Raw genomic sequence first — 26386 nt, forward strand, 5'->3', positions numbered from 1 at the left:
AACATTTTTCACGAAAATTCGTACTTTTCGAGATATTTGCAAGTTTCCATACTTTTGGAACACCCTGTATATAATATATAATTTGTTTCAGATTTATGTAAATGGACAGTTAAAATTTCTAAAAAGTGGATTTTTAAATTTTTTCCTAATTCTTATATGGAAAAATAAAGTTGGATTTTTACAAATCCTAAACTAAAAAGAAAAAAACTTGCACTAATTTTTGTTGCAAACTCATTTTGAATTAATTATCGAAATGGAATAAGGGACAAATGTTACTCAAAATGATATACTTTCCGGAATTTCAGATTTCTAGGTTGGCAATATATTTGAAGAGTAATTTTTGTATTACAATTTTTTTTTTTCTAATATTTCAACAATACCAGAAAGATTTACCACACCCTGAAAAAATATTTCTTTGATTCAAAGAAATCAATTTCTTTGACAAAAATTTTTCTTTGAAACTAAGAAGCTTTTTTTTGGTTTAAAGAAAATTTTACTGTGAATGAAAGAAAACTTGTCAAAGAAATTATGGTTTCTTTAAATAAAAGAAATATTTTCTCTGGATACAATACGAATATTTAGAAATTTTTTGAGCAACAAATTATTATTTATATTGATAATAATTAGTTTCATAAATTTTGTGAATTTACCGCTATTATTTTTAAGTTGGCATATTACAACTAGTTTCATTTTTTATGCGCGTATCAATTTGAGAACGAAACTCGTACTCACTCCGCCATATTGGATGCGCCATTTTGAATTTTGAAAAACTGACATCGTATTGGTTGCACAGACACACAAAAAAGTGTATTGGCCGAGACACTACACTAGTGTATTACCTATGTGTTTTTTCACGCTGAATCCAAATTCGAAGTCATATAATTGTCCGATTGGCTCAAAATTTTGAGTAAAACTCAAAAAAATGTTTAAAAAATGCAAATGTAAAAGAGAATTTTTTGGTCGAAACCTTATTCTATTACAATGATATCATTTTCCTATTTAGTTCGAATCTAGATTTTAAATTTACCTTATTCTTTAAAAAAAAAACCTCGTATCAAAATCCCTCACAACAAAAGGATATCCTGAGGATATCCTCAGGATATCCTAAACTAATGTAGGATATCCTGAAAACGTCCATAGGATACCCTAGGATATCCTGAGGATATCCTCAGAACATCCAAACCGCCGTTACGTAGGATATTTTTGGGATATCCTGAGGATATTCTAGGGATATCCTGAGAATATTCTAAGGATATCCCTGGGATATTCTAGGGATATCCTAGTGATATCGTGGGGATATACTTGGGATAAACTTGGTATATCGTTAAAATATTCTAGAAATATCGCTAAGATCTCCCGTGATTGTCAATCATCTTTCAAATCGGGCTGTTACCTTTCTCTCTAAATTTGAATAAGTGAAATTTCACTTAAAATGTGTCAAAAGTCTTCCACGTAGAAAAATAAGTGTATATGCACTTAAAAATAAGTGAAACTTCACTTATTTTTGAGTGAAAACCACTTATTTAAAAGTGCATATACACTTATTTTTCTACGTGGAAGACTTTTGACACATTTTAAGTGAAATTTCACTTATTCAGATTTAGAGAGTTGGACGTAATTGGACGTCCTGAGGATATCCTTGGGACGTTTTAAGGATATCCACAGGATATCCTAATAATATCCGGGGAAATAATTAGGATATCCCTGGGACGTCCTAGGGATATCCTTAGATATCCCTGGAATATCTCTAGGATATCCTAACAGCCGCTACTTTGGATATCCTTAAAGTATCCTTAGGATATCTCTGGGGTATCCCTAGGATATCCTAACCGCCGCTACTTTGGATATCCTTTAAGTATCCTTAGGATATCTCTGGGGTATCCCTAGGATATCCTAACCGCCGCTACTTTGGATATCCTTTAAGTATCCTTAGGATATCTCTGGGGTATCCCTAGGATATGCAAGGGATGTTTTTGGAATATCCTAGGATATCTGGTGCTGTGAGGGATGAGTATGAAATTTATATTCAATTTTATACAGGTTTTCAGGTTTTTTCTGTGATGTATTGATGAATTTCGAAAATTTGATTTAACAAATTCGTAATCATAGTGTCATTGAAGAATTCTAGGAAACAAATTTCAAAAAAAAATGTGACAAATTTAGTCGAAAAAAAAGGTGTATCATTTTAGATTGGCTCCCAAGTACAAAATGCCAGGACTGGGCCAGTATTGGTTTTCGCATTTTGAATTTTAAAAATCTTTTTGATAAATTCCTATAGGTACTACCTTTTAGGCAGTAAGAAAAAAGTTTTATTTTTATTTCATTAAAATTTTTCACAATGTGTGGGAAATAACGAATATAATTATTATTCTCCTATTACGTTAACGCTAATGTCAGACATGAAGCAAATGTCACGTAAAGTGTAAAAAACGGTTCTTCTTCCTGCGAAAGAAAAAAAAAAAAGTAAACAAAAATACTCCTAAAGTGAGAAATATTAGATCTTTAGAGGTGGGTTTAAAGATGATATAAAGAAGAAGAATAAGAAGAAGAAATCTTATACTACCATAGTGACATAACACCAGTAGCGTACATTATGCTTCAATAACATATTGATTTCTCTCTTTTTCTCTCTCTCTCTCTCTCTATTTCTCTCCTGCTGCCTTAAAGTGTAAGTTGCACCTTTTACTTGCAGACCTTCAATAGGCCAGACTTCTACTATAGTCCAAACGATAAGGTGTGCATATGGTGTTGGATTCTTGCAAGCAACTGAATCAAGATCCGTCATTATTCTCCCTGTCTTTTATATATTATATTATACATATATATATATATATATAAATACGAACGGCACGGTCTCGACTCGATGACGAGGCATTCGCAAGGCCGTTGCGAAAGCTGCTTTTAATCTATCGGGTAGAGACGGGTGTGGCCACTTTATTTTATCTTGATTTAGCAAAATTCCTTCAGCAATGAAAAACAATATTTAAACGTTCAACGAACCTTTTGCGCGTCCTCTCCTTGTGTTTATCCGATGAATGCCAGTGATTTTATATGAGGAAAAATTGTTTTTCCTTTTTTTTTACTACAAAAAAAAAAATTTAAAAGCTATAAATTTGTCGTCTTCTTTTCTTTTCTTTCTTTTTTTTGTTAAACTTCAAGATAATTGACAAGAAATTAAAATTGAATCCAAATCCTGTTTCTCATAGCAGTGAAACAAAAAAAAAAAGTAAAAGTGACTGGCAGAATTTGGACATTAGCCTTGCAAAAATCTTGATTAAAATTGGAGGTCTCGAAATGATCCTAATTCCTTTGTGTGCGAATATATATACATCTAATGCTCATGTTCAGGATTTGAATTCAATAATTCTTCGATGACCTACTCTTGACGGCAAGGTCGTGTAATCCCGAGAGTCTCTCTTATATGCCCATGAACAAATCAATTCGTTACGTTTTCGAGGATAAATTCTTTTCTATTTTCAAGTCGCAGTTTCGCTTGTCAAAATTCATTAAAAGCAATTTGTTATATAATAAAATTGCGTTCTCTACACTCCCAAAAATTTGCCATATAATAGTCAATGTATATAATTTTTTTTGAAATTAAAATTTCAAGAAAAGAAAAAAAAATTAATTGCTCAGTGTTGCACATCGAAAAGAATTTGAAAAAATAGTTGAGAGAAGAGAATTGCAACAAAATTATACAGGACAATAGTTCATTGTTTTATTTGTCCAGTTTGTCTCATTACTTTCTCAGATTGTTATCTCTCTCTCTATATTTCTCTATTTTTTTCTCTTTTCCTATGACTAAAGAAGATTATGGAACCAATCGATTTAGTCGGCGCGTCGTGACTTTTAATGAATCGTTTAGGGGGAATTTTCTTTTTTTTCACATCATTCTTTAGAAACAAAAGTCAGATTGATTTTGTAATATGAATAGCAAACTAATAATGGATTTGCAATTGTGAATTTCGAAAAATTTACATCGAATTCGTAATCAGCGTTTCTAAAAAAACCCCCCAGAGAAAGAAGTTTTAAGAGATTTCATAAAACTAGCAACCGTTCCCCTAGCAACCATTTCCAAGGCAACCATTTCTATAGCAACCGTTACTATAACCACCGTTACTATGACGACTGTTTTGCATGACAATCGTTACCACATAGCAACCGTTCCTATAGCAACTATTACCATAGCAATCGTTGTCATAATAACTATTCCCAATCAAAAATTTACTAATGGCGCAGTACTGACAAGTGTTGCCGCAGTACTGGCAACCAGTATTGGCGCCAGAGTTGGCGTAACTTTGGGATGATAACATTTTACCAGTATTGGCTGCCAAAGTTGGCACCAGTACTGGTAACCACTACTGGTTCAGTACTGGCTGAGTACTGGTAGTTTTGTAATTTATTGTATACGAAAAGAAAGCTTTAACTGTAACAGAGATAAGTATCACTGCAATAGTGAAATCTGTGCTTCAGGTAATACTTTTTTGGTATACTTAGGGAAAAGTGTCTGAAATTTTTAGTAACCCAAGACAAATTAAATATTAATTAAATTAGTCAACTAACTAATTAATATTTTATTATATATAAAATCGAAAACACCAAAAGTTTTTATTTTTTATTAAGTATAATATATATTGCAAATTATTATTTCAAAAAATCAAAAAAATAAAAATATATTTCCTAAAAAAAAGTATTATCTGGAGCAGAGAGATTTCACTATTGCAGTGAAACTTATCTCTGTCACAGTTAAAGCTTTCTTTTCGTATACAATAAATTACAAAACTACCAGTACTCGGCCAGTACTGAACCAGCAGTGGTTAGCAGTACTGGTGCCAACTCTGGTAGCCAATACTGGTAAAATGTTATCATCCCAAAATTACGCCAACTCTGGCGCCAATACTGATTGCCAGTACTGCGCCATTAGTAAATTTTTGATTGGGCGGACACCAGATTCGTAATCAACGACCCCGATAAGCTCCGAGTAAGGATTTTCAAGCGAATATGTTGAAGTACATGAAAAAAAAATTGTCTGGGTAGCGATTATGTATTTTGATTTAACTTTGACGTCAAATTCATTTTCATTTTGACTTCGTAGTCAAATGTCATTTTTCGTAGTTTTACGTAAAATGATTGTTTTGATTTGTCAAATTGTAATATCCACAATTTATTTAGGAATTAAGTTATAAAAAAGTAAAGTAAGTAATTTTAAACAGTTAAAAAAGCGGTATAATTAAGGAATTTTTAAAAGATTAATAATTAGGTTAAAATTATTTAATAAAAAATTATTTTATCTGTCAATGATAAGTATTTTTTAATGTTGAAACCAGGGATATGTTATAATTGTTTTGAATAATGCCTTACTTTCATTTTTATAAATGTAGTCAGAATAAAATAAACTAAAATATCAAAAACTAAAGAAGAAATTATGTCGTTTAAAAGATAATTCAAAACATAAAAAATTACATACATTTGACCGATGAAATATTTTTTTCCTAAAATAATTTTAACTTAAATTAGTTTCCTACTGTTTTGAGCAAATTGACATTTTGTACATAATTTATTGATGTAATTTAAAATAGAAAATGCTCAACATAAATTATTATTAAAATTACTCAATTTTTTGGCATAATGTAATTGCAATTAATTCCTAAACATAAATTCAGTAACGAGACTGTTATTTATATTTGTGTAAATAAAAATTAACGATTAATTTTATTTAAACTGTAATTAATTATATATAAATAGTAATATTTAAATAATTCTTTCAATTTTTCCTCTTAACATATGTGAATGAATAAATAAATAAAATAATATTAATGTTTTAATTATATTTCATAAATTAAAGTTTTTTTAACCTCTTACTTTTACTTAGTTTGTTAAAGTTATAAAAGTATTTTTTTTAAATCCTTGTAATGCTGTCTTGATCTTTTTAAAATTACTTACTTCACTTTTTCATCATTTAATTCCTAAATAAAGTTTTTATTCTTAAATTTTTAATAAAGGGAAAAAAGTAATTATACTTCAAAATTGTGGTTATTACAATTTGACAAATCAAAACAATCATTTTACGTAAAACTATGTAAACTGACATTTGACTACGAAGTCAAAATGAAAATGACTTTGACGTCAAATGTAAATCAAAATTACATAATCGCTACCCTGGGTCCGATGGACCCAACTCAGGCAACTACGTACGTAAGAGCTATAAAATAATGTATTAGAAAGAGTTTTACATAAAAAAATTCTCTTTCTTTTTTTAAATGTACTTTATAGCATCAGCTTATCCAATTTGATAACAATTTTGAAACAAAGTTTTCTTAAATAGAAGTAGATAAAAAAGCAAATTGTCTGGGTCCAAGGGACCCAGCTGAGGCACGCAAGGATTAAGAAACTTATGAGCATTCAAAAATAAAAAATGATTTGGTTTAGTATGGACCGTCCCATATATATACACTGAAAGAAATTTCATAGGAAAAAATAACAAAATGCGTATTACATTTTAATATATTCTTTTAGAATTTAGGGAAAAGTGTACTTTTTATTAAAATTCAATATACTTTATATTAAAGTTCCAACTTAAAATCTTTTTTCAAATATTAATAATTATTGTAGAAAGAACGTAAAAAGATTACCAATATTTGAAAATATTATATTAAATTCTCATAGAGTTGTTGCATTATATGGAATGTAGCGTTCTAATATTTGTAAAACTTTATACGAAAAATTCAGAATGTCGGAAGAAAAGGGAAAAAAAGTGGAAACTCGGACGTTTCCGTTAATTCTCGGGAGGAAGAGGAGTGAGACTAGGAACAACACATTCACACTTACGATACAGGTTAACACACATACTAATGAACACGCACGTTCATTTCGCTTATACATAGACATTACACGATCGCAACGAAACCTACACTTACAATTCTATACGCATAACGATAAATTTCGCTGGGGGTCGGCATATATCGTTTTCTTATATACTAACTACTGAATATTTTTACCACTTGCGAGAAAGAAGTTTACTTATAATAACTTAATAATAAAAAATAGTTTACTAGTGCCAATGGTGTAATTTTATAGAGGTTACGCTGGGTTCATTTTTATTATTAATTGTTTATATAGATTTTTCTTTTTTTTCAGATTAAAAATTATGATTGTTATAAAAATTTTTATTGCAAATAAAAATCAAATAATTGTAAAGATGACATCAAAAAATAATAATTAATAAAAATAATAATAAATTTAATAATTATAAATGTTTTCTGTGGCACTATAAACATTTGAAACACGTGTGTTGACAGTTGATAGGTACGTTCTGCTGGTTAACAACACTTTCGAAAATCGGATCAAGTCGTAGAAGTTCGAGTAGGACACGAAGCCGCAAACAGACAGAACTTCGGTTAAATTCGTAGTCTCTCGGGAAAATCCGTGACTTTTAATATAAAGTTTTACAAAATGTGAAATAAGTATACGGATATATGTTATTTTTCTTACTATTTTGTGAAATTATTTATTATAATATTTCGTATTCTGTGAATTCATAAAGAAAATACTAATTTTTAAAATAAATATACTAATTTTTATTTCTTAAAATAATAGTTACTCTTAAATTCATTATATATTTTCATAAAAACTGTAATAGTAATCAGTATAGGTGCACTTTTTCCCTAAATTGTAACATTTATATTAAACTCTAATATGAGTTTAATACTTAGTAGTATGAATTTTCTTTCAGTGTATATATATATATTTGTATGTAAATAGTGCAAGCGCCAGACGAAGCAAACAGTTAATTGTGCTCGCTGAGAATTAATGATCTTCAATCTGTCCATGTTTGCCTTGCGTTTTATATAGAAAAGTCCATCCAACCAAGCCATATATATGATTCCCAATCGGGGAACCCACTTTCGCAATGAATTTTTCTCGTTATTCGATTGCCGCAGTCTTTCTGTTTGTATAAATATATTTCTATTCGCGAGCCTTAATCGGACAACCGACAGGTACATTCGTCTATGTAAATATCCAGTGCGTATATACAAGGCAAAAAAAAAAGGAATCGCAACTTAACACACTTTCCAAATATGGTTTAAACGATCAAAGCCGCGCGTATATATATATACACGCGCGCGGTACCTTTTCTGGATTTCATTGCAAACTAATTTCAAAAAGGTGTAAATCATTTTCTCTTTAACCATTCTCTTTAATGACCATTGGATATATATATTGTCATTGTCTCTTTTCTGTTATACATTTATATATTGTATATGATTCCCAACAATGGAAAATGTTATAATCATTTATGCTAGTTTCACCAATTATGGTTTGGAAATATAGGAATATGCTTTTCTTGTTTTTTTTTTTACAAATAATATTTTTCTTTTCTTGATTTATATAGAAGGGGCTACATGGAAAAAAAATATTTACTTGAAACAGCGAAAGGTTTCATTAAAATAGCGAAAGATTTCACTGAAAGTAAAACTTTTTGCTACAGCTAAACGTTTCGCTGTTTGAGGTAAATTTTTTTTTGCGCATATTATACTATAAAAGGGTAAACGAAATTTTGACTTTAAAATTAAAATTTTTTAATTTAAAGTTTAGGAAAAATTATTTTAAAAAAATTTTTAAGAATAAAGTTATATCAAAAAATGGAACATTGTGGATCTAACGCTTGTTAAGGGGAAAGTATAAGGGCAAAACTCGATCGAAGAACACGCGAGGACAAATTCAATCGGGTGAGATCTACTACACCTGTATATATATATATATATATATATATATATATATATATATATATATATATATATATATATATATATATATATATATATATATATATATGAAACAAATGTCGAACCTGCACGGAATTTGCAACAATTATGTGAATGTTTCACTGTTTATCTAATTCCTTCAAGACACGTGATGCAGGGGATCGGTAGTTCGTGTGTTATGTATCTTTTCCATTGAATTGCCATTCTCATCAGGTGGAAAGTGTTTGTTTATACATTTTTTTGTCACGACTTCTGGTCATTAAATTTAAATTTAATTCTTGGCAAAAAACTAAAATCTACCTTTTTTTTAATTCTTAAAATGAATTTTACCGGGTTCATTTTGATACAGTAATATTAAAATCTGTGTCTCAAGGTAATATTAAGGTAATATTGAAATAATATTACATATATAATTTTAAGGAAAAACTACATGTACTATTCAGGTAATATTTAGGTAATATTCAGGTAATATTAAATATAATATTCGGGTGATATTAAGGTAACATTACATGTAATATTGAGGAAATATTAAAGTAATATTACTTGTAATATTGAGGAAATATTAAAGTAACATTGTAATATTGAGGTAATATTTAGGTAACATTACATGTAATATTGAGATAATATAACTTGTAACATTAAATGTAATTTTGAGGAAATATAACATGTAATATTGCGGTAATATTCAGGTAATATTGAGGTAATATTACATATGGAATATTAAGATATTATTGAGGTAATATTAATACATGTAATACTAAAGTAATATAACATGTAACATTTAATGTAAGTTTGAGAATATATTACGTGTAATATTCTGGTAATATTAAATGTAATATTGAGGTAATATCAAGGCAATAATACATGTAATACTAAAGTAATATAACATGTAATATTAAATGCAATATTAAGGTAATATTAAATGTAATATTCAGGTAATATTCAGGTAATATTTAGGTAATATTCAGGTAATATTCACGAAATATTAAATGTAATATTGAGGTAATATTCAGGTAATATTCTGAAAATATTAAATGTAATATGGAGGTAATATTAAGATAATATTACATGTTACATGAAATATTAAGGTAATTTTGAAGTAATAATACATGTAATACTGAAGTAATGTAACATGTAATATTACGCGTAATTTTGAGGGAATATTGCATGTAATATTTCGATAATATTAAATGTAATATTACGTGTAATTTTGAGGCAAAAAGTATGTGTAACTCAAAAGATAATATTGGATATAAAATTTAAGTAATTTTCAGTTAATATTAAGGTAAATTGCACGTAGTATTAGGGTAATATTAACGTAATATTGCATATATTGTTGATGCAGTATTAAGGTGATATTACATGTTATATTGAGATAATATTACATGTAATATTCTAGTGATATTAACGTAATATTACATTTAAATATTACCTTGAGGCAGAGTTTTTAATATTAGGTACTGTAATATTACACGTAATATTCTAGTAATATTGACGTAATATTACATTGAAATATTACCTTGCGGTAGAGATTTTAATATTACTGTAATATTTCTGTAATATTTCAGCAATATTACTGTAATATTTCTGTAACATTAATGTAACATTAATGTAATATTACTGTAATATTTCTGTAATATTTCAGTAATATTACTGTAATATTTCTGTAACATTAATGTAACATTAATGTAATATTACTGTAATATTTCTGTAATATTTTAGTAATATTACAGTAATATTTCAGTAACATTACAGTAATATTACTGTAATATTACTGTAATATTACTGTAATATTACTGTAATATTTCTGTAACATTAATGTAATATTTTTGTAATATTGCTGTGATATTAACGTAATATAACATCGTACTTGTACAATGTTTTTCATCTTTTTATACCATACTTGAGGTTTTTGGATAAAGAAATCGAAGGGAATTTTTTCTTCTTCAATTTTTTTTTACATTCTTATGATTATTATTAAATATAACATTGATGCAAAATGAGAAAGAAAATTATCCACATGCAAGAATCTTTTTGAATTAATTCCAGTTTATAAGATTGCACCGTGTGTGTGTGTGTGTGTGTGTGAGACATGCGAAACAATATGATCATCTATATAGAGGAGAATTTTTCATACGAAATGAATTAAGAATCAGGGAGAGATATAGTATTATTATGCGATCGGCAGGCAACGATGCTGGAGAGTGGTACAGAGCAACATGAACGCAGCTTATGAACCTTAAGCTGTAAGATATCAATAAATAACCTATCTGGAAATATTATCTCAATGGTTTTATGCCCCACGGAGCGGGAATGCGATCCAGTTCTCTCTCTCTCTCTCTCTCATCTACATCTCAAGCTATATAACACAACCTATAGCGACCTAGCTCTCTATGCACGAATATATATATATACATATATATATATATATATTTATGGAGGTGTGAATGGTACGCCTACCATAAAGCAAAGTGCATCTAACTTGACAAGTATGCGAGTTCAGACTTTGCGCGTTCTTGTCCTTCGCTATATACGATCGCAAGGACTAACTCTCGATTTACTATATCTCGAAGTATCATGCGAGAATTCATTTCATAAATGATATGTAAAATTGAAAAAAAATTCTTTTTTTAATATCTTTAAGGTGTTATAAAAATGTATTTTTTTATAACAATTTTTAAAATCGTACAATTAGGAAAGAACTGATCACATATAGATTTTCAAAAACAGTGTTCCGACCTTGACTGTTAATTGTATTTTTTTTTTTTAAAGAACTCATGCTAAGAACTGAATGTTCATAATATGGAAGAAATTTCATTCATGAGAAATTTGTGTACGAAAATTTTCATTTAACGAAATTTCCGCCGATCGGAAGTATATTAGATAGCAGAATTTTCATTGGACAGAATTTTGATTGGGCGGCGCATTATCATCTGTCAGAAGTAGTAGTATTAAACTGAAATTTTACCAGGCAGAATTATTTTATGTCAAAATTTTTGTTGTTGCAGAACTTTTATTGGACAGAATTTTTCATCTGGCAGAAGTAGTATTTAACTGAAATATTATCTTGCAGAAATATTTTATGGCAAAATTTTTGTTAGGCAGAATTTTCATCTGGCAGAAGTAGTATTTAACTGAAATTTTACCTGGCAGAATTATTTTATGTCAAAATTTTTGTTGTTGCAGAACTTTTATTGGACAGAATTTTCATCTGGCAGAAGTAGTATTTAACTGAAATTTTACCTGGCAGAAATATATTGTGGCAAAATTTTTGGTTGAGCAGAATTTTCATGTGTCAAAAGTAGCATTTAACAAAAATTTCACCTGGCAGAAATATTTTATGGAAAAATTTTTGTTAGGCAGAATTTTCATCTGGCAGAAGTAGTATTTAACTGAAATTTTACCTGGCAGAATTATTTTATGTCAAAATTTTTGTTGTTGTAGAACTTTTATTGGACAGAATTTTCATCTGGCAGAAGTAGTATTTAACTGAAATATTACTTGGCAGAAATATTTTATGGCAAAATTTTTGTTGGGCAGAATTTTCATCTGTCAGAAGTAGTATTTAACTGAAATTTTACCTGGCAGAAATATATTATAGCAAAATTTTTGGTTGGGCAGAATTTTCATATGTCAGAAGTAGCATTTAACAAAAATTTCACCTGGCAGAAATATTTTATGTCAAGATTCGCTTGTTGGTCAGAATTCTTATGTCAAAAGTAGTATATTTAAGAAAAATTTCACCTGGCAGAAATATTTTATGGAAAAATTTTTGTAGGGTAGAATTTTTATTTGGCATAAAAATAATATTTAACTGAAATATTACCTGGCAGAAATATTTTATGGCAAAATTTTTGTTAGGCAGAATTTTCATCTGGCAGAAGTAGTATTTAACTGAAATTTTACCTGGCAGAATTATTTTATGTCAACATTTTTGTTGTTGCAGAACTTTTATTGGACAGAATTTTCATCTGGCAGAAGTAGTATTTAACTGAAATATTACATGGCAGAAATATTTTATGGCAAAATTTTTGTTGGGCAGAATTTTCATCTGTCAGAAGTAGTATTTAACTGAAATTTTACCTGGCAGAAATATATTGTGGCAAAATTTTTGGTTGAGCAGAATTTTCATATGTCAGAAGTAGCATTTAACAAAAATTTCACCTGGCAGAAATATTTTACGTCAAGATTCGCTTGTTGGTCAGAATTCTTATGTCAAAAGTAGTATATTTAAGAAAAATTTCACCTGGCAGAAATATTTTATGGAAAAATTTTTGTAGGGTAGAATTTTTATTTGGCATAAAAATAGTATTTAACTGAAATATTACCTGGCAGAAATATTTTATGGCAAAATTTTTGTTACGCAGAATTTTCATCTGGCAGAAGTAGAATTTAATTGAAATTCCCCTTGAACGATTTTTATTGGACAGAAAATCTGCGTGGCCGAAGTAGCAGGATTTCAGTTAGACAGAAATTGAATTGAAAACAGAAATTTAACCTGAGAGAAGTTTCATTGGACAGAAGTAGGTCGTTGTTAAAAAGCATAAAAAAAATTTTATCAATGTCCTACTTCGGACGAATCAATATTCTGCCCGTTATAATGTATATTCGTTAGTAGAGTTTTAGGTTGGACAGAATACTTTAAATGGACAGATTTTTCCTCTGTCAGAAGTAGAATTTAATAAAAATCTTAGACGGAAAAATTTTCATTGGACAGAAAATCCGTTTAGCAGAAGTAGCAAAATTTATATTGGACAGAACTTTGATTGAACAGAATTTTCATCCGACAGAAGTAGCGAATTTAACAGGAATCTCAAATGACAGAACTATTATTAGACAGAAAATCCGCTTGGCAGAAATAAAAGAATTTTCGTTGGATATAGAACTTTGATTGGTCAAAATTTTCATCAGTCAGAAATAGCATTTAACAAATATTTCACCTGGCAGGATTTTTATTGGACAGAGAAAATCTAATTGGCAGAAAAAGAAGTTCCATTGGTCAAAATTGTGATTGGACGGAATTTTCAACGATCAGAAATTGCATTTGACAGAAATATCAGGTGGCAGAACTTTCATCGGTGGGAACTAATTGTAAGTTATTGTTATAATTTAAAAAAAATATTTTTTGACAATTTACCTACTTCTTTCCAAATTAAACTTTTCTGCCCAAAACTAACTCTGATATCTATATAATACTTCCGTCAATTGCAAATTCTGTTAAATAAAATTTTTGCTACCAAGTTAAAATTTTATCAACCATAATCCAAACAATTTTTCTAATTCATTTTCTAAAATTCCTATTGCAAATCATAAAATTTAAATTTGACGTTTCGCTTCAATTATTATTATTATTATTATTATTGCAGATAAGAAAAAAAAATTTTCTAAAAACCAATTTCTAGGAAGACAATCCCCGCTAGAGCTGGAGGCAAAAAATATAACTGAGGGACGCTATGGATAGTGCTCTATTTCTCGGGCAATCGTGTTAACGGATCATGCGACCGTTTTGTGTTGGTCTCTTGGTATATATATATAGGGAGAGAGAGTACAAGACAAGAAGAAAAGAAAAGAAAATAGAAAAAAAGAAAAAAAAATTAGGAAATTGGTTGATCGTGGCAAAGGGTGGTAGGCGGACAGACGCGATCGTTTCCGTGGTGCATGTAAACAGTTTTATCGGTAGCAATCTGGAAAGTCAATATCGGCCAACTCAATCCGGTATCCACGTCCTAAGTCGTCGTATAGTCGTATCGTCGTTTATAACAGAGCCACATGAACACGCCCGAATGAAACGTAGCTAATAAATTCTAATATCATTGACTTGAGAGTGCAATATATACATCAGACATATAGTCGTAGAGCAAATGCCATTAGTATGTGAACTTTCGATATGGATTTTGCATTCAAGTTTAGTATATATAAGTATAAGTGTTAATGGATATATATGTTTTCACTGTGTAGGTCAAACACAATATGTATAGGCGTGAATTCTCTATATATGCACAATAAGGATCTTCAGAAAATCAAAATCATGTTTTAATTTTTATCTTCTTTACTTTCTTTCTTATTTCTCCTATTTGTCTCTATTTCTCTTTCTTTACTTTATTTTCTTTATTTTTTATCTCCTTTTTTAGCATTTGGATAGGGTTTGAATTAGATTGAAGTAGGTTTAGGTATAATTAAGGAGAAAGAAAAAGAAAATCAAATATAGGTTTACGGTAGGTCGAAAGTAGGTTTAATTTAGGTTTATATTAGGTCCAACATGGGTTAAATGTAGGATCAATGTAAGATTAATATAGGTTCAACTAACGTAGGTTCAACGTAGGTTCAATGTAGGCACAATGTTGTTCCAATGTAGAATCAATGTAGGTTCAAAGCAGGTTTAACGTAGGTTCAATATAGGTTCAATATAGGTTCAATATAGGTTCAATATAAGTTCAATGTAGGATCAACGTAGATTCAATGTTGGTTCAAAATAGGTATAATTAAGGTTTAAATAAGGTCCAATATAGGTTCAATGTAGGTTCAATGTAGGTTCAATGTAGGTTCAATGTAGGTACAATGTAGGAACAATATTGGTTCAATTCAGGTTGAATGTAGGTTCAACGTAAGTTCAATGTAGATTCAAAAAAAAGTCTAATTAAGGTTTAAATTAGGTCCAATATAGGTTTAACGTAGGATCAATGTAGGTTCCAAAGCAGTTTCAAACTAGGTTCAATGTAGGTATAATATATAGGTTCAATTTAGATGCAAGGTAAGACAAAATAGGTTCAACGTTGGTCAAATTTATGTACAATATAGGTTCTACTGGGTCTAATATAGGTTCTACACGGTCTAATATAGGTTAAAGTTAGGGTCAAAATTAGTTTAAAGTAGGTTCAAATTAGGTTCAAAGTATTTCCAAAGTATGTTCAATGTAGGTCAAATGTAGATCTAATATATAGATTCAAGATAGACTTACAATAGGATTAAAGTAGGTTTCAAATAGTTCTGAAGTAGGTTCAAAGTAGTTCTAAAGTAGGTTTAATGTAGTTCTAAAGCAGGTTCAATGTAGTTCTAAACTAGGTTCATAGTAGTTCTAAAGTAGATTCAATCTAGATTCAATAAAGGTGCAAAGTAGTAACAAGATAGTTACAATGTAGTTCTAATGAATATCCGAGAATTTAGTAATAAAAGTCAAATTAGGTTCAAGGTAAAGTCAAAATAGGTCTAAAATAGGTTTTATGTGAGCCAATTCTACGTTCAGGATAGGTAATTGAACGTTTAAAATAGGTACAAAGTAGTCCAAAATGTAGGTCTTTTATAGGTTCTAGTAGGTTCTAGTAGGTTCTAGTATGTTCTTGATAATGTCAAAGTAGTTCTAAATTAGGTTTAAATAGATCTAAAGTAGGTTCAAAGTGAGTTCAAACAGGTTCAATGTAATTTTAATATAGGTTCAAACTTAGGACAAAATAGTTACAATGTAGGTCTAATGTGAGAGAAGTTGTAGGTACTAAGTAGGTGTAAAATAGGTTCAAAGAAGGGTCCAACTTGGTCTAAAGTAGGTTTAATTTGGGTCAATTGTAGGTTTAAAGTTGGCTTAGCGTTGGGCAAAATAGGTCTAAAGTAGGTTCAATGTAGTTCAAATGTAGGTTCAATGTAGGTACAAAATAAGGTCAAAAGAAGAACAATGTAGGTCAAAGTAGGTTTAATATAGGTTTAAGGTATGGTCGAAATAAAGGTAAATAAAAAAAAGTAGGTTTCAAAAAGTTACGATTTAGGTTCAATGTAGGTTCAATGTAGGTTAAATTCAGGTTTAATGTAGTTTTAATGTAGGTTCAATGTAGATTCAAAATAGGTCTAATTTAGATTTAAATAAGGTCCTATATAGGTCCTATATAGGTGTATGTAGGTTCAATGTTGGTCCAATGCAGGTTCAAAGTAGGTTCAATTCAAGTTCAATGCAGGTTCAATGTTGGTTCAAAGAAAGTCTAATTTATGTTTTAATTAGGTCCAATATAGGTCCAATATAGGATTAAAGTAGGTCTAATTTAGGTTTAAATTAGGTTCAATATAGGTTTAATGTAGGTTCAAAGTAGGTTTAAATTAGGTCCAATATAGGTTCAATGTAGGTTAAATGTTAGTCAATTGTAGGATAAAAGTTGGTTTAAGATTAAAGTTGGTTTAAAATACAGATGCATTTAAGGTTAAAATAGCTACAGTGTAGTTCTAAAGTAGGTTCAAGGAAAGTCACATAATTTTAATTCTCCTCATCTATAAAATTCAAGTTTACGTACAGAACCTGATTTATATACTTGAGAAAAAAAACTATGTCACGTCTATTAGCCAAAAAAGAAATACGTGATTTAATTCAAGTTTTTTTTTAAATTCTCTTTCAAATGGAGAGAAAAAAAAAATTAGTCTATAACAAAAAAGAATATAATAAAAACAGTTTTCTTGTTCACATTTGACCTGCTGGGCTTATATCTCGCTGTCACATGCGCGCGGTCTCTTCATTGAATATGCACTCTATAAGTGTATATATATATATGTACGAAAGACCTTAAAATGGAATTTTGTAACGGAACTTTTATATCGTTGAAGAAGAACTTCCTGTGTTACAAAACGTGGAAAAATGACTGCGCGACACGCTCGCCTGACTCTCGCGCGATTGCGAATCCTAGATGCGCCTCTCCTTCACCAGAAACAACACAACAACATTGCTATTCGCTTTTTCTTTGTCTTCAAACGTATACTCGAAAATAATTCAGATTGATATCAAAAAGAAATTTCGCTTTTACGGATAAGACTATTGGTTTACGTAATGCAATTACAGGACTTTTTTCGCAAGTGGTATATATATATAAACTACTTTGTGAAAAATAAAGGATATATATATATATATATATTAAAAGGATAATGATTACTAGAAAAAATAAAAATTTTCCTATCAAGATAAGATCAAAGCTTTGTAACATTTCAGTGGAAACAAGTTGAGAGAATCAACCAAATATGCGAACAATAAAGTATAAAAGCCATTGGCAAGCTTGTGAAGTCTCACGGTTAGCTATTATCTGATTGCACAACGCTGTTCGGAATAACAGGTGGTTTATATTCTCTCGCAACGAATTGGTCAAGTGGCATTTAAATTTTAGTGCATTTTCCGTTCGACACTGTTTTAATACTTACACACATACACACATAAATTCACACACATATGAAGAATAATATCTTGCCCGCACCTATATAGATGCAAAAAGACAGGGTTTACTTTCATAATGTCCGGTTAGAAAAACAAGAATAGCAAAAAAAAAAAAAAAAACATTAAATCTTTAGATGGTAATTAATAATATATATCTATATAGACATATATATATATATAGAGATAGATACTCATAAAAACTTCTTTAGATCCGCAATAGAAAATATTATATATATTCGTGAAACTTTAGCGAAATCCGTTTACTTCCCGCTGATTTTGCTCAGCTGACTATTTTAACACCCACGGAAATGATTCATTGATTGCATATTTTTTTTTGGTATCAACAAAAAGTGATAATTGATCTCTGTTTCTAAAAGAACCTATTATAAACATACTTAAATATGTTATGAACGTAAATTAAACCTACATTTTACCTATATTTTTAACCTACATTGGACCTATTTTAAACCTACCTTAAACCTATTAAGAATCTATATGCGATTTATTTTAAACCTAAAAAGGACCTAATTTGAACCTACCTTCAGTCTACTTTGAACCTATTTTTAACCTACCTTATATACCTACTATAAACCTACATTGAACCTATATTCAATCTACTGTAAACCTACATTGGCCCTAAACCTACATTAACCTAAATTCAATCTAAGTTTTAAACCTAACATAGACCTAATTTGAACCTACATTTAATCTACTTTGAACCTACATTTAACCTACCTTATACCTACTATTAACCTACATTGAACCTACGTTCAATCTACTTTAAACCTACATTGGTCCTAAACCAACATTAACCTACACTGCATATACATTAAATTTACTTTAAATCTATATTGAACCTATTTTGAACCTGCCTTAGACCTTCTATTAACCTACATTGAACCTATATTAAATCTACTTTAAACCTACATTGAACCTATTTTGTACCCACATTCGATCTGCTTTAAAATATACATTTGACCTTCAATGAACCCACATTTGTGATATTTTATTATTGATTGTGACTTTCATTAACAAACTTTAATCTACTATGACCTAATTGAACCTAAATTGATCCTGTTTTAGATTTACTTTCGACGACATTAAATCTACATTTAAACTACTCACGACCTATGTAAGATGTAATTTTATCTACAGTGATACTAAATTAAGCCTAGTTTAAAGGTGGTTTGATATATTTAGTTCTACATTGACCCTACTTTAGACCTATTTTTACCTAGAATAAACCTACCTTAAGCCTACTTTAAACCTATTTTAAATCTAATGTGACAAATACTGAACCTAAATTAAAACTACTTTAAACCTACTTTAATCTGTTTTAACATACAATAAGGATGAATTGAACCTACTTTAGCATACTTTTGACCTACGTAGTACCCTCTTTGAATCTAAATTAAGCCTACTTTGAGCTACATTGCATTTAAATAGAGCCTACTTAAACCTACTTTAAACTACAGTGAACCTTAATTAAGCCTACTTTGGACCTACGTTATACCCTATTTGAACCTAAATTAACTCTACGTTACATCCACTTTGACCTACATTAAACTTAATTTGAGCATAGTTTGGAGTTATGTTTGACCTATGTTGACCTACATTGAACCAAAATTATTTCTACTTTGGCCCTACGTCTGATTTATTTTGATCTACATTAATGTCACAATGAGCACAAATTGTCCCTATTTTGCACCTAATTTGACTTATATTAAACCTCAATAAGAGCCAGCTGAAACCTACTTTACCCATCATTTTACCTAAATTGAGCATATTTCAATCTACTTTGACCTACAGTTAACTTTAATTAAGTCTTCTTTTGACCTACGATGTACCGTCTTTGAATCTAAATAAAGTTTACTTAGATCTTCTAAATTACACTAAACCATAATTAATCCTACTTTAAACCTATGTTATACCCTCTTTGTACCTAAATTAATTTTACGTTACGTCTACTTTGACCTTCATTAAACTTAATTTGAGTATACTTAGGAGTTATGTTTGACCTACGTTGACCTATATTGATTCTATTTTTGACCTACGTCTGACCTATTTTGATCTAGATTAAAGTCATAATCAGTATAAATTTTACCTATTTTAGACATACTTTATCCTATATTGAACCTTAATTGAGCCTGCTTCAACCTACTTTGATCCTCATTGAACCTTAATTAAGCCTATTTTTGACCTACATTGTACATTTTTGTACATACATTAAATCTAAATGAAGTGTACCTTAGATCTACTTTGAAATACATGGAACCTAAATTAAGCCTGCTTCAACCTACTTTGACCCTCATTGAACCTAAATTGAGCCTACTGAAATTTAATTTGACCTACAAAGAACCTTAATTAAGCCTACTTTTGACCTACGTTATACCCTCTTTGTACCTGAATTAATTTTACGTTACGTCTACTTTGACCTTCATTAACCTTAATTTCAGCATACTTATGAGTTATGTTTGACCTACGTTGACCTACATTGATTCTATTTTTGACCTACGTCTGACCTATTTTGATCTAGATTAAAGCCATAATCAGTATAAATTTTACCTATTTTGGACATACTTTGTCCTACATTGAACCTAAATTGAGCCTGCTTCAACCTACTTTGACCCTTATTAAACCTTCTTTAAGCCTACTTTTGACCTACATTGTACATTTTTGTACATACATTAAATCTGAATGAAGTGTACCTTAGATCTACTTTGAAATACATGGAACCTAAATTAAGCCTACTTCAACCTACTTTGACCCTCATTGAACCTAAATTGAGCCTACTGAAATCTAATTTGACCTACAGTGAACCTTAATTAAGCCTACTTTTGACCTACGTTGTACGCTCTTTAAATCTAAATTGATGAGTCTACCTTAAGTCTACTTTGAGCTACATTGAACCTAAATTAAGCCTATACTTAAACCTACTTTGAGCTACAGTGTACTTTCATTTTTTCTACTTTGGATCTTCGTTATACCCACTTTGAAGCTAAATTAATTCTGCATTACGTCTATTTTGACCAATATTAATCTTAATGTGAACCTACTTTGACCTAATGTTTGATACGGTTAGACCTACATTGAACCAAAGATGCTCCTTTGTCCCCGCGTCTGATCTATTTTGATCTTCATTAAAGCCACAATGAGCACAAATTGTTCCTAGTTTAGACCTATATTGAATCTAAATCTGATGCTGCTTAAACCTACATTTACCACTAATTAAGGCTTCTTTGGACCTATGAACCTAAATTCTACGTTATTGCTACTTTCACCTAAATTGATCGTAATTCGAGGAGAATTGATCTAGAAAGTAGTGTATAACAAAATGACCAAAAATCTCATCATATAACATTTTCGATACCAAACAACAAATCTTTATAATCAATTTCTCTTACCTGATTGAAGTCACTTCCAAGGTCACGTACGCTCCTTGCACTTCTAAGCTGATCCCCACGATATTCCCTATATCTTGTTGTCACTTCATCATCAGTTAATGCTCCACTGCTACTGATACGATAATTCTTCTTATTTTGTTCTTCCTTTGCTTTTTTCTCCTTCTTACTAAACAATTGTTTCACTTTACTCATAGTACCACTTTTTTTCACTGCTTTCTTTTCATATTTTTTATCAGCGCCCGATGGTGGTTTTGTTGTGACAATTGATTTTTCAATTACATATTTATCATATTTTCTCTTTTCAGCTGGTGTTAAATTCATATTTCTATCTGTATGTCTTCGTTCATGTTTAATAAATTGTAATGTCGCAAAACCCTCATCCTCCGATTCAAGTGGTTCACGTCTTGAATCAGCCTCATGTGAATCACGTCGATAATCATTTTCAATACCCGAATCAGCAAGACGATCCTTACGATCATTATCACTGAGTCGCGTATCACGATGTCTTCTTTCCATATGACCTCTTGTCTCATGACGTAAATGTCGTGTTTTACTTTCATGATGATTATTATTATGATGATGATGATGATGAATTCTAGGTGGTCTCGATGGTGGTAATTGTTCATCAAATGTTTCTAATCGACTTTTACTTATTTTTCCCACACGTGAACTTTCCCTTGCATCTGAATCATCAAGATAATCTAAACGATTACGTGATCTTCTTAATGATTTTTTTGGATCATCATCAATATTATTACGATAATCTTTTCTTATACCACGCGATGATGAATGTGTTTCACATCTTATTGAATCGCGTGCCGTTGTATCGGAATCATAACGACTTGAATTATAACCAACACGTGGTGGTGAACTATCGTAATCATCATGTAATGCATGCTTTTTTAAATATCTTTGCGTTGTACGTGTCTCTTTATAATATTTCGATTCAAGTTGACTATTTGTCACTTGTGATATATCAGTATCATAATCATCATTAGGACCCTCGCGTAAATCATCAAGATTATGTTTAACAAATTTTCTATAATTATGATTTTGAAATTCCCTTGTATCTGTTAAATTTTCATGTGAACGTGTTTTATATTCATTTCTCAAATTATTGTTACCAATTTCATCTAAACGTTGAGTTGATTTACTTCTACCTTTAATTGCTTCAAATGTTCGTTTTGATTTTGGTATATATTGTTTTTGTTGTCGATTTAAAATATCCTCACTTTTTGAATATTTATTTTTTAATTTTTCATTTTGATAATTTATTATTCTATTGTCAGAATTATTTCTTGATTTGTCACTTAAAAATGGTTTAAATTCAGGAACAAAACCCTCATGTGTCATTGTTTCAACAATATATTTATCACCATATTTATCGGTTCTTGTCTCAACTGTATAACCATCACGTGGTACTTTTGGTTCAATAAATGAATCAGTGGCAATTTTATTAATTTTCTTCTCATAACCATAAACTTTGCCATTATCTTCATGAATTTCCTTTTCAAATATATATTTTTCACCATTACTACTTGTACGTGTTTCAGTAATATAAGTATCGGCATAACAACGCTTTGGTGAAGCAACTCGATTTGGGGTCACAGGTGATGGTACGATCGGTTTATCGATTATTTCATGTTCCATATTATTTGTCTTCTTTTTTGTTGCAAACATTTCATCGGCCAATAATCGGGATTTTATTCTTGATTCAAGTAAATCACGTCTTGCACTTAATTCCGATGTTTTTGTATTATCACACGATCTTGTGAATTCATTATTATTATTATTATGATTATTATTATTGTTATTAAAACGTTTTGCGTCTAAACCACGATTTGTATCAACAAATATTGTTGATGTGAATTTTTCCTTTTCAAATAGATCAGTTTCATTGGTAAAATCATTTTCATAACGTGATTTTAAATTATTTATTTCATTATTACGACGTAAATCAGAAATATAATAATCTGAGCGACGATATTCTTTTTCGGCGGGACTATTTTCACGTGATGAATCTTTACGATCAAGACCAAGACCCTCATCGCTATCGGAATGACTGCGTTGGGCTTTTTTCTTATCCAATTGAACTTGGGCGTAAATGACATTATTTTGTATTGGCGGTGGACTAGACTCATTCGGTCTTGTATAGGAGAATGGACGATTATTATTATGACCAAAACCAGGACTTGGCGATACCATTGTTCTTGTTAATTGTGGTGGTGGTGAACGATCATTTGATAAACGATGAATCATTTTGTGTATTGTTGATTCCTCGTTATTGTGCTGTTGATCGTAACGACTATTATGTAACATAGTTTGAACTTGATCAACTTCGTCAATGTCCTTTTGATTTTCCTTTTCCTCTTTATTATTGTCAATATTCTCAATGGAAATTGGTATTATTTTTTCAATTTTTATTTCTTTTTTATCTAGGTTTGATTTACTGCCAAAATGAAAGGGTTGCTGATCATAATAGGGTGATGCTTCAATTATTGGCGATAATTGTTTTTTCACTCTCGCTGTACCAAAATGTTCACTTTCACTTTGTTTTTTTAATGATTTATGAGACGCGTCACTTGCACTACGATTAATTATTGGTTTTGTTTTTCTATCTAATTTTGGTGAGAAAAGTTTTGCTATTGGATTTTTAAATTTTTTTCCACTTGCATCGCTGTGACTACGTTCGAGTGTTGTTTTTAATTTTTTCTTTGGCTTTGGTGTATCGCCAAAATTGTGACTCGTGAGATCTTCACTTTTACGTCGTGTTTCAAGGGAGGAAGAAGAAGAAGAAGGAGGAGGAGGAGGATGTTCGAAAGAATGTTTTTCTTTTCGACGTACCGGAAGTGTGCTAAATCTGCCTGGCAGGCGTCGATTATCGTGTGCCACGCAATGCACACTGTCGGCCTGTTGGAGCACGAGAGCTGCCTCCTGTGCTAAATCTTCCTTACTGCGAGATGTGATACTCTCCTTGTGAATTGGAGTGGTGATCAACCGACCTTCTCCATCTCCAACAAGTGCCGCGGTCACATGTGGTGCTCCACGTCCTGTAAACAAAAAGCAAAAAAGGTCAAAGTTTAAATGTATTTCGAATTATTAATCAGAATTATTTTCAATAACAATAATGAGATTTTATAATTTTTAAATAATAATAATAATATAATTAATTAATGTAAGTAATGACAAATTTAATTTTTAAAACATAGTTTGTGAAATGTTTAATTACAAATTGTATTTCAGGAAAAGTATAAATATTGTGAAAGGGAAAATCAAAGTCAAAATAAAATTCACAAGTGAAAGTAAAAGTCATTATGAAAGTCAATGTCGATGGGGAAGTCAAAATGAAATTATATAATTGCACCCTTGGAATAATTAGTAATTTAATATCGATTTAAAATTGAATTAACAATGATTTAACATTGATTTAAAATTGTTTTAACATTGATTCAATATTGAATTAACATTTCTTTCTTTCAATTAACATTGATTTAATACAGATTTAAACTTAAACGTGATTTATCTTTGATTTAATTTTAATTTAACTTTGATGGAACATTGATTTAACATTGATTTACCATCGATTTAACATTGCTTTAACATTGATTTAATACTGACTTAACATTGATTTAACATTGATTTAATATTGATTTAACATTGATTTAATATTGATTTAACATAGATTTAACATTGATCTAACATTGATTTATCATTGATCTAACATTGATTTAACATTGATTCAACTTTTGTGTCTTTTAATTAAAATTAATTTAATACAGATTTAAACTTAACCGTGATTTTACTTTGATGGAACATTGATTTAACATTGATTTAACATTGATTGAACATTGATTTAACATTGGTTGAACATTGATTTAACATTGATTTAACATTGATTTAACATTCATTTAATAGAGATTTAAACTCAGCCCTGATTTATCTTCGATTTAATTTTAATTTAACATTGTTTAAACATTGATTTAGTACTGATTTAACATTGATTTAATATTGATTTAGCATTAATTTAACATTGATTTAATATTGATTTAACATTGATTTAACATTGATTTAACATTTATTTAATATTGATTTAGCATTAATTTAACATTGATTTAATATTGATTTAACATTGATTTAACATTGATTTAATATTGATTTAACGTTGATTTAATTTTAATTTAACATTGTTTAAACATTGATTTAATACTGATCTAACATTGATTTAACATTGATTTAACATTGATTGAACATTGATTAAACATTGATTTAACATTGATTTAAGATTGATGTAACATTGATTGAACATTGATTTAACATTCATTTAATAGAGTTTTCAACTCAGCCCTGATTTATCTTCGATTTAATTTTAATTTAACATTGTTTAAACATTGATTTAATACTGATCTAACATTGATTTAACAATGATTTAACATTGATTGAATATTGATTTAATATTGATTAAACATTGATTTAACATTGATTTAAGATTGATGTAACATTGATTGAACATTGATTTAACATTCATTTAATAGAGTTTTCAACTCAGCCCTGATTTATCTTCGATTTAATTTTAATTTAACATTGTTTAAACATTGATTTAACATTGATTGAACATTTATTTAATATTGATTTAGCATTAATTTAACATTGATTTAATATTGATTTAACATTGATTTAACATTGATTTAAGATTTATTTAATATTGATTTAGCATTAATTTAACATTGATTTAATATTGATTTAACATTGATTTAACATTGATTTAATATTGATTTAACGTTGATTTAATTTTAATTTAACATTGTTTAAACATTGATCTAACATTGATTTAACATTGATTTAACATTTGTGTCTTTTAATTAAAATTAATTTAATACAGATTTAAACTTAACCGTGATTTAACTTTGATGGAACATTGATTTAACATTGATTTAACATTGATTGAACATTTATTTAATATTGATTTAGCATTAATTTAACATTGATTTAATATTGATTTAACAATGATTTAACATTGATTGAATATTGATTTAATATTG

General features: G+C 29.4%; 1 protein-coding gene across 1 annotated transcript in view; it reads right to left on the minus strand.

The window, feature by feature from the left end:
* Positions 1-26386, minus strand: part of LOC127286226 (homeobox protein 2) — a 213396-nt gene that overhangs the window by 134394 nt on the left and 52616 nt on the right. Inside the window, exon 4 of the mRNA XM_051312587.1 lies at positions 21348-24397. Coding sequence (XP_051168544.1) covers positions 21348-24397 — 3050 coding nt within the window. The remainder of the gene's footprint in view (positions 1-21347; positions 24398-26386) is intronic.

The sequence above is a fragment of the Leptopilina boulardi genome, unplaced genomic scaffold, assembly GCF_019393585.1.
Source record: "Leptopilina boulardi isolate dan_hultmark-lab unplaced genomic scaffold, ZJU_Lbou_2.1 LbouV2_351, whole genome shotgun sequence".
Taxonomy (NCBI): domain Eukaryota; kingdom Metazoa; phylum Arthropoda; class Insecta; order Hymenoptera; family Figitidae; genus Leptopilina; species Leptopilina boulardi.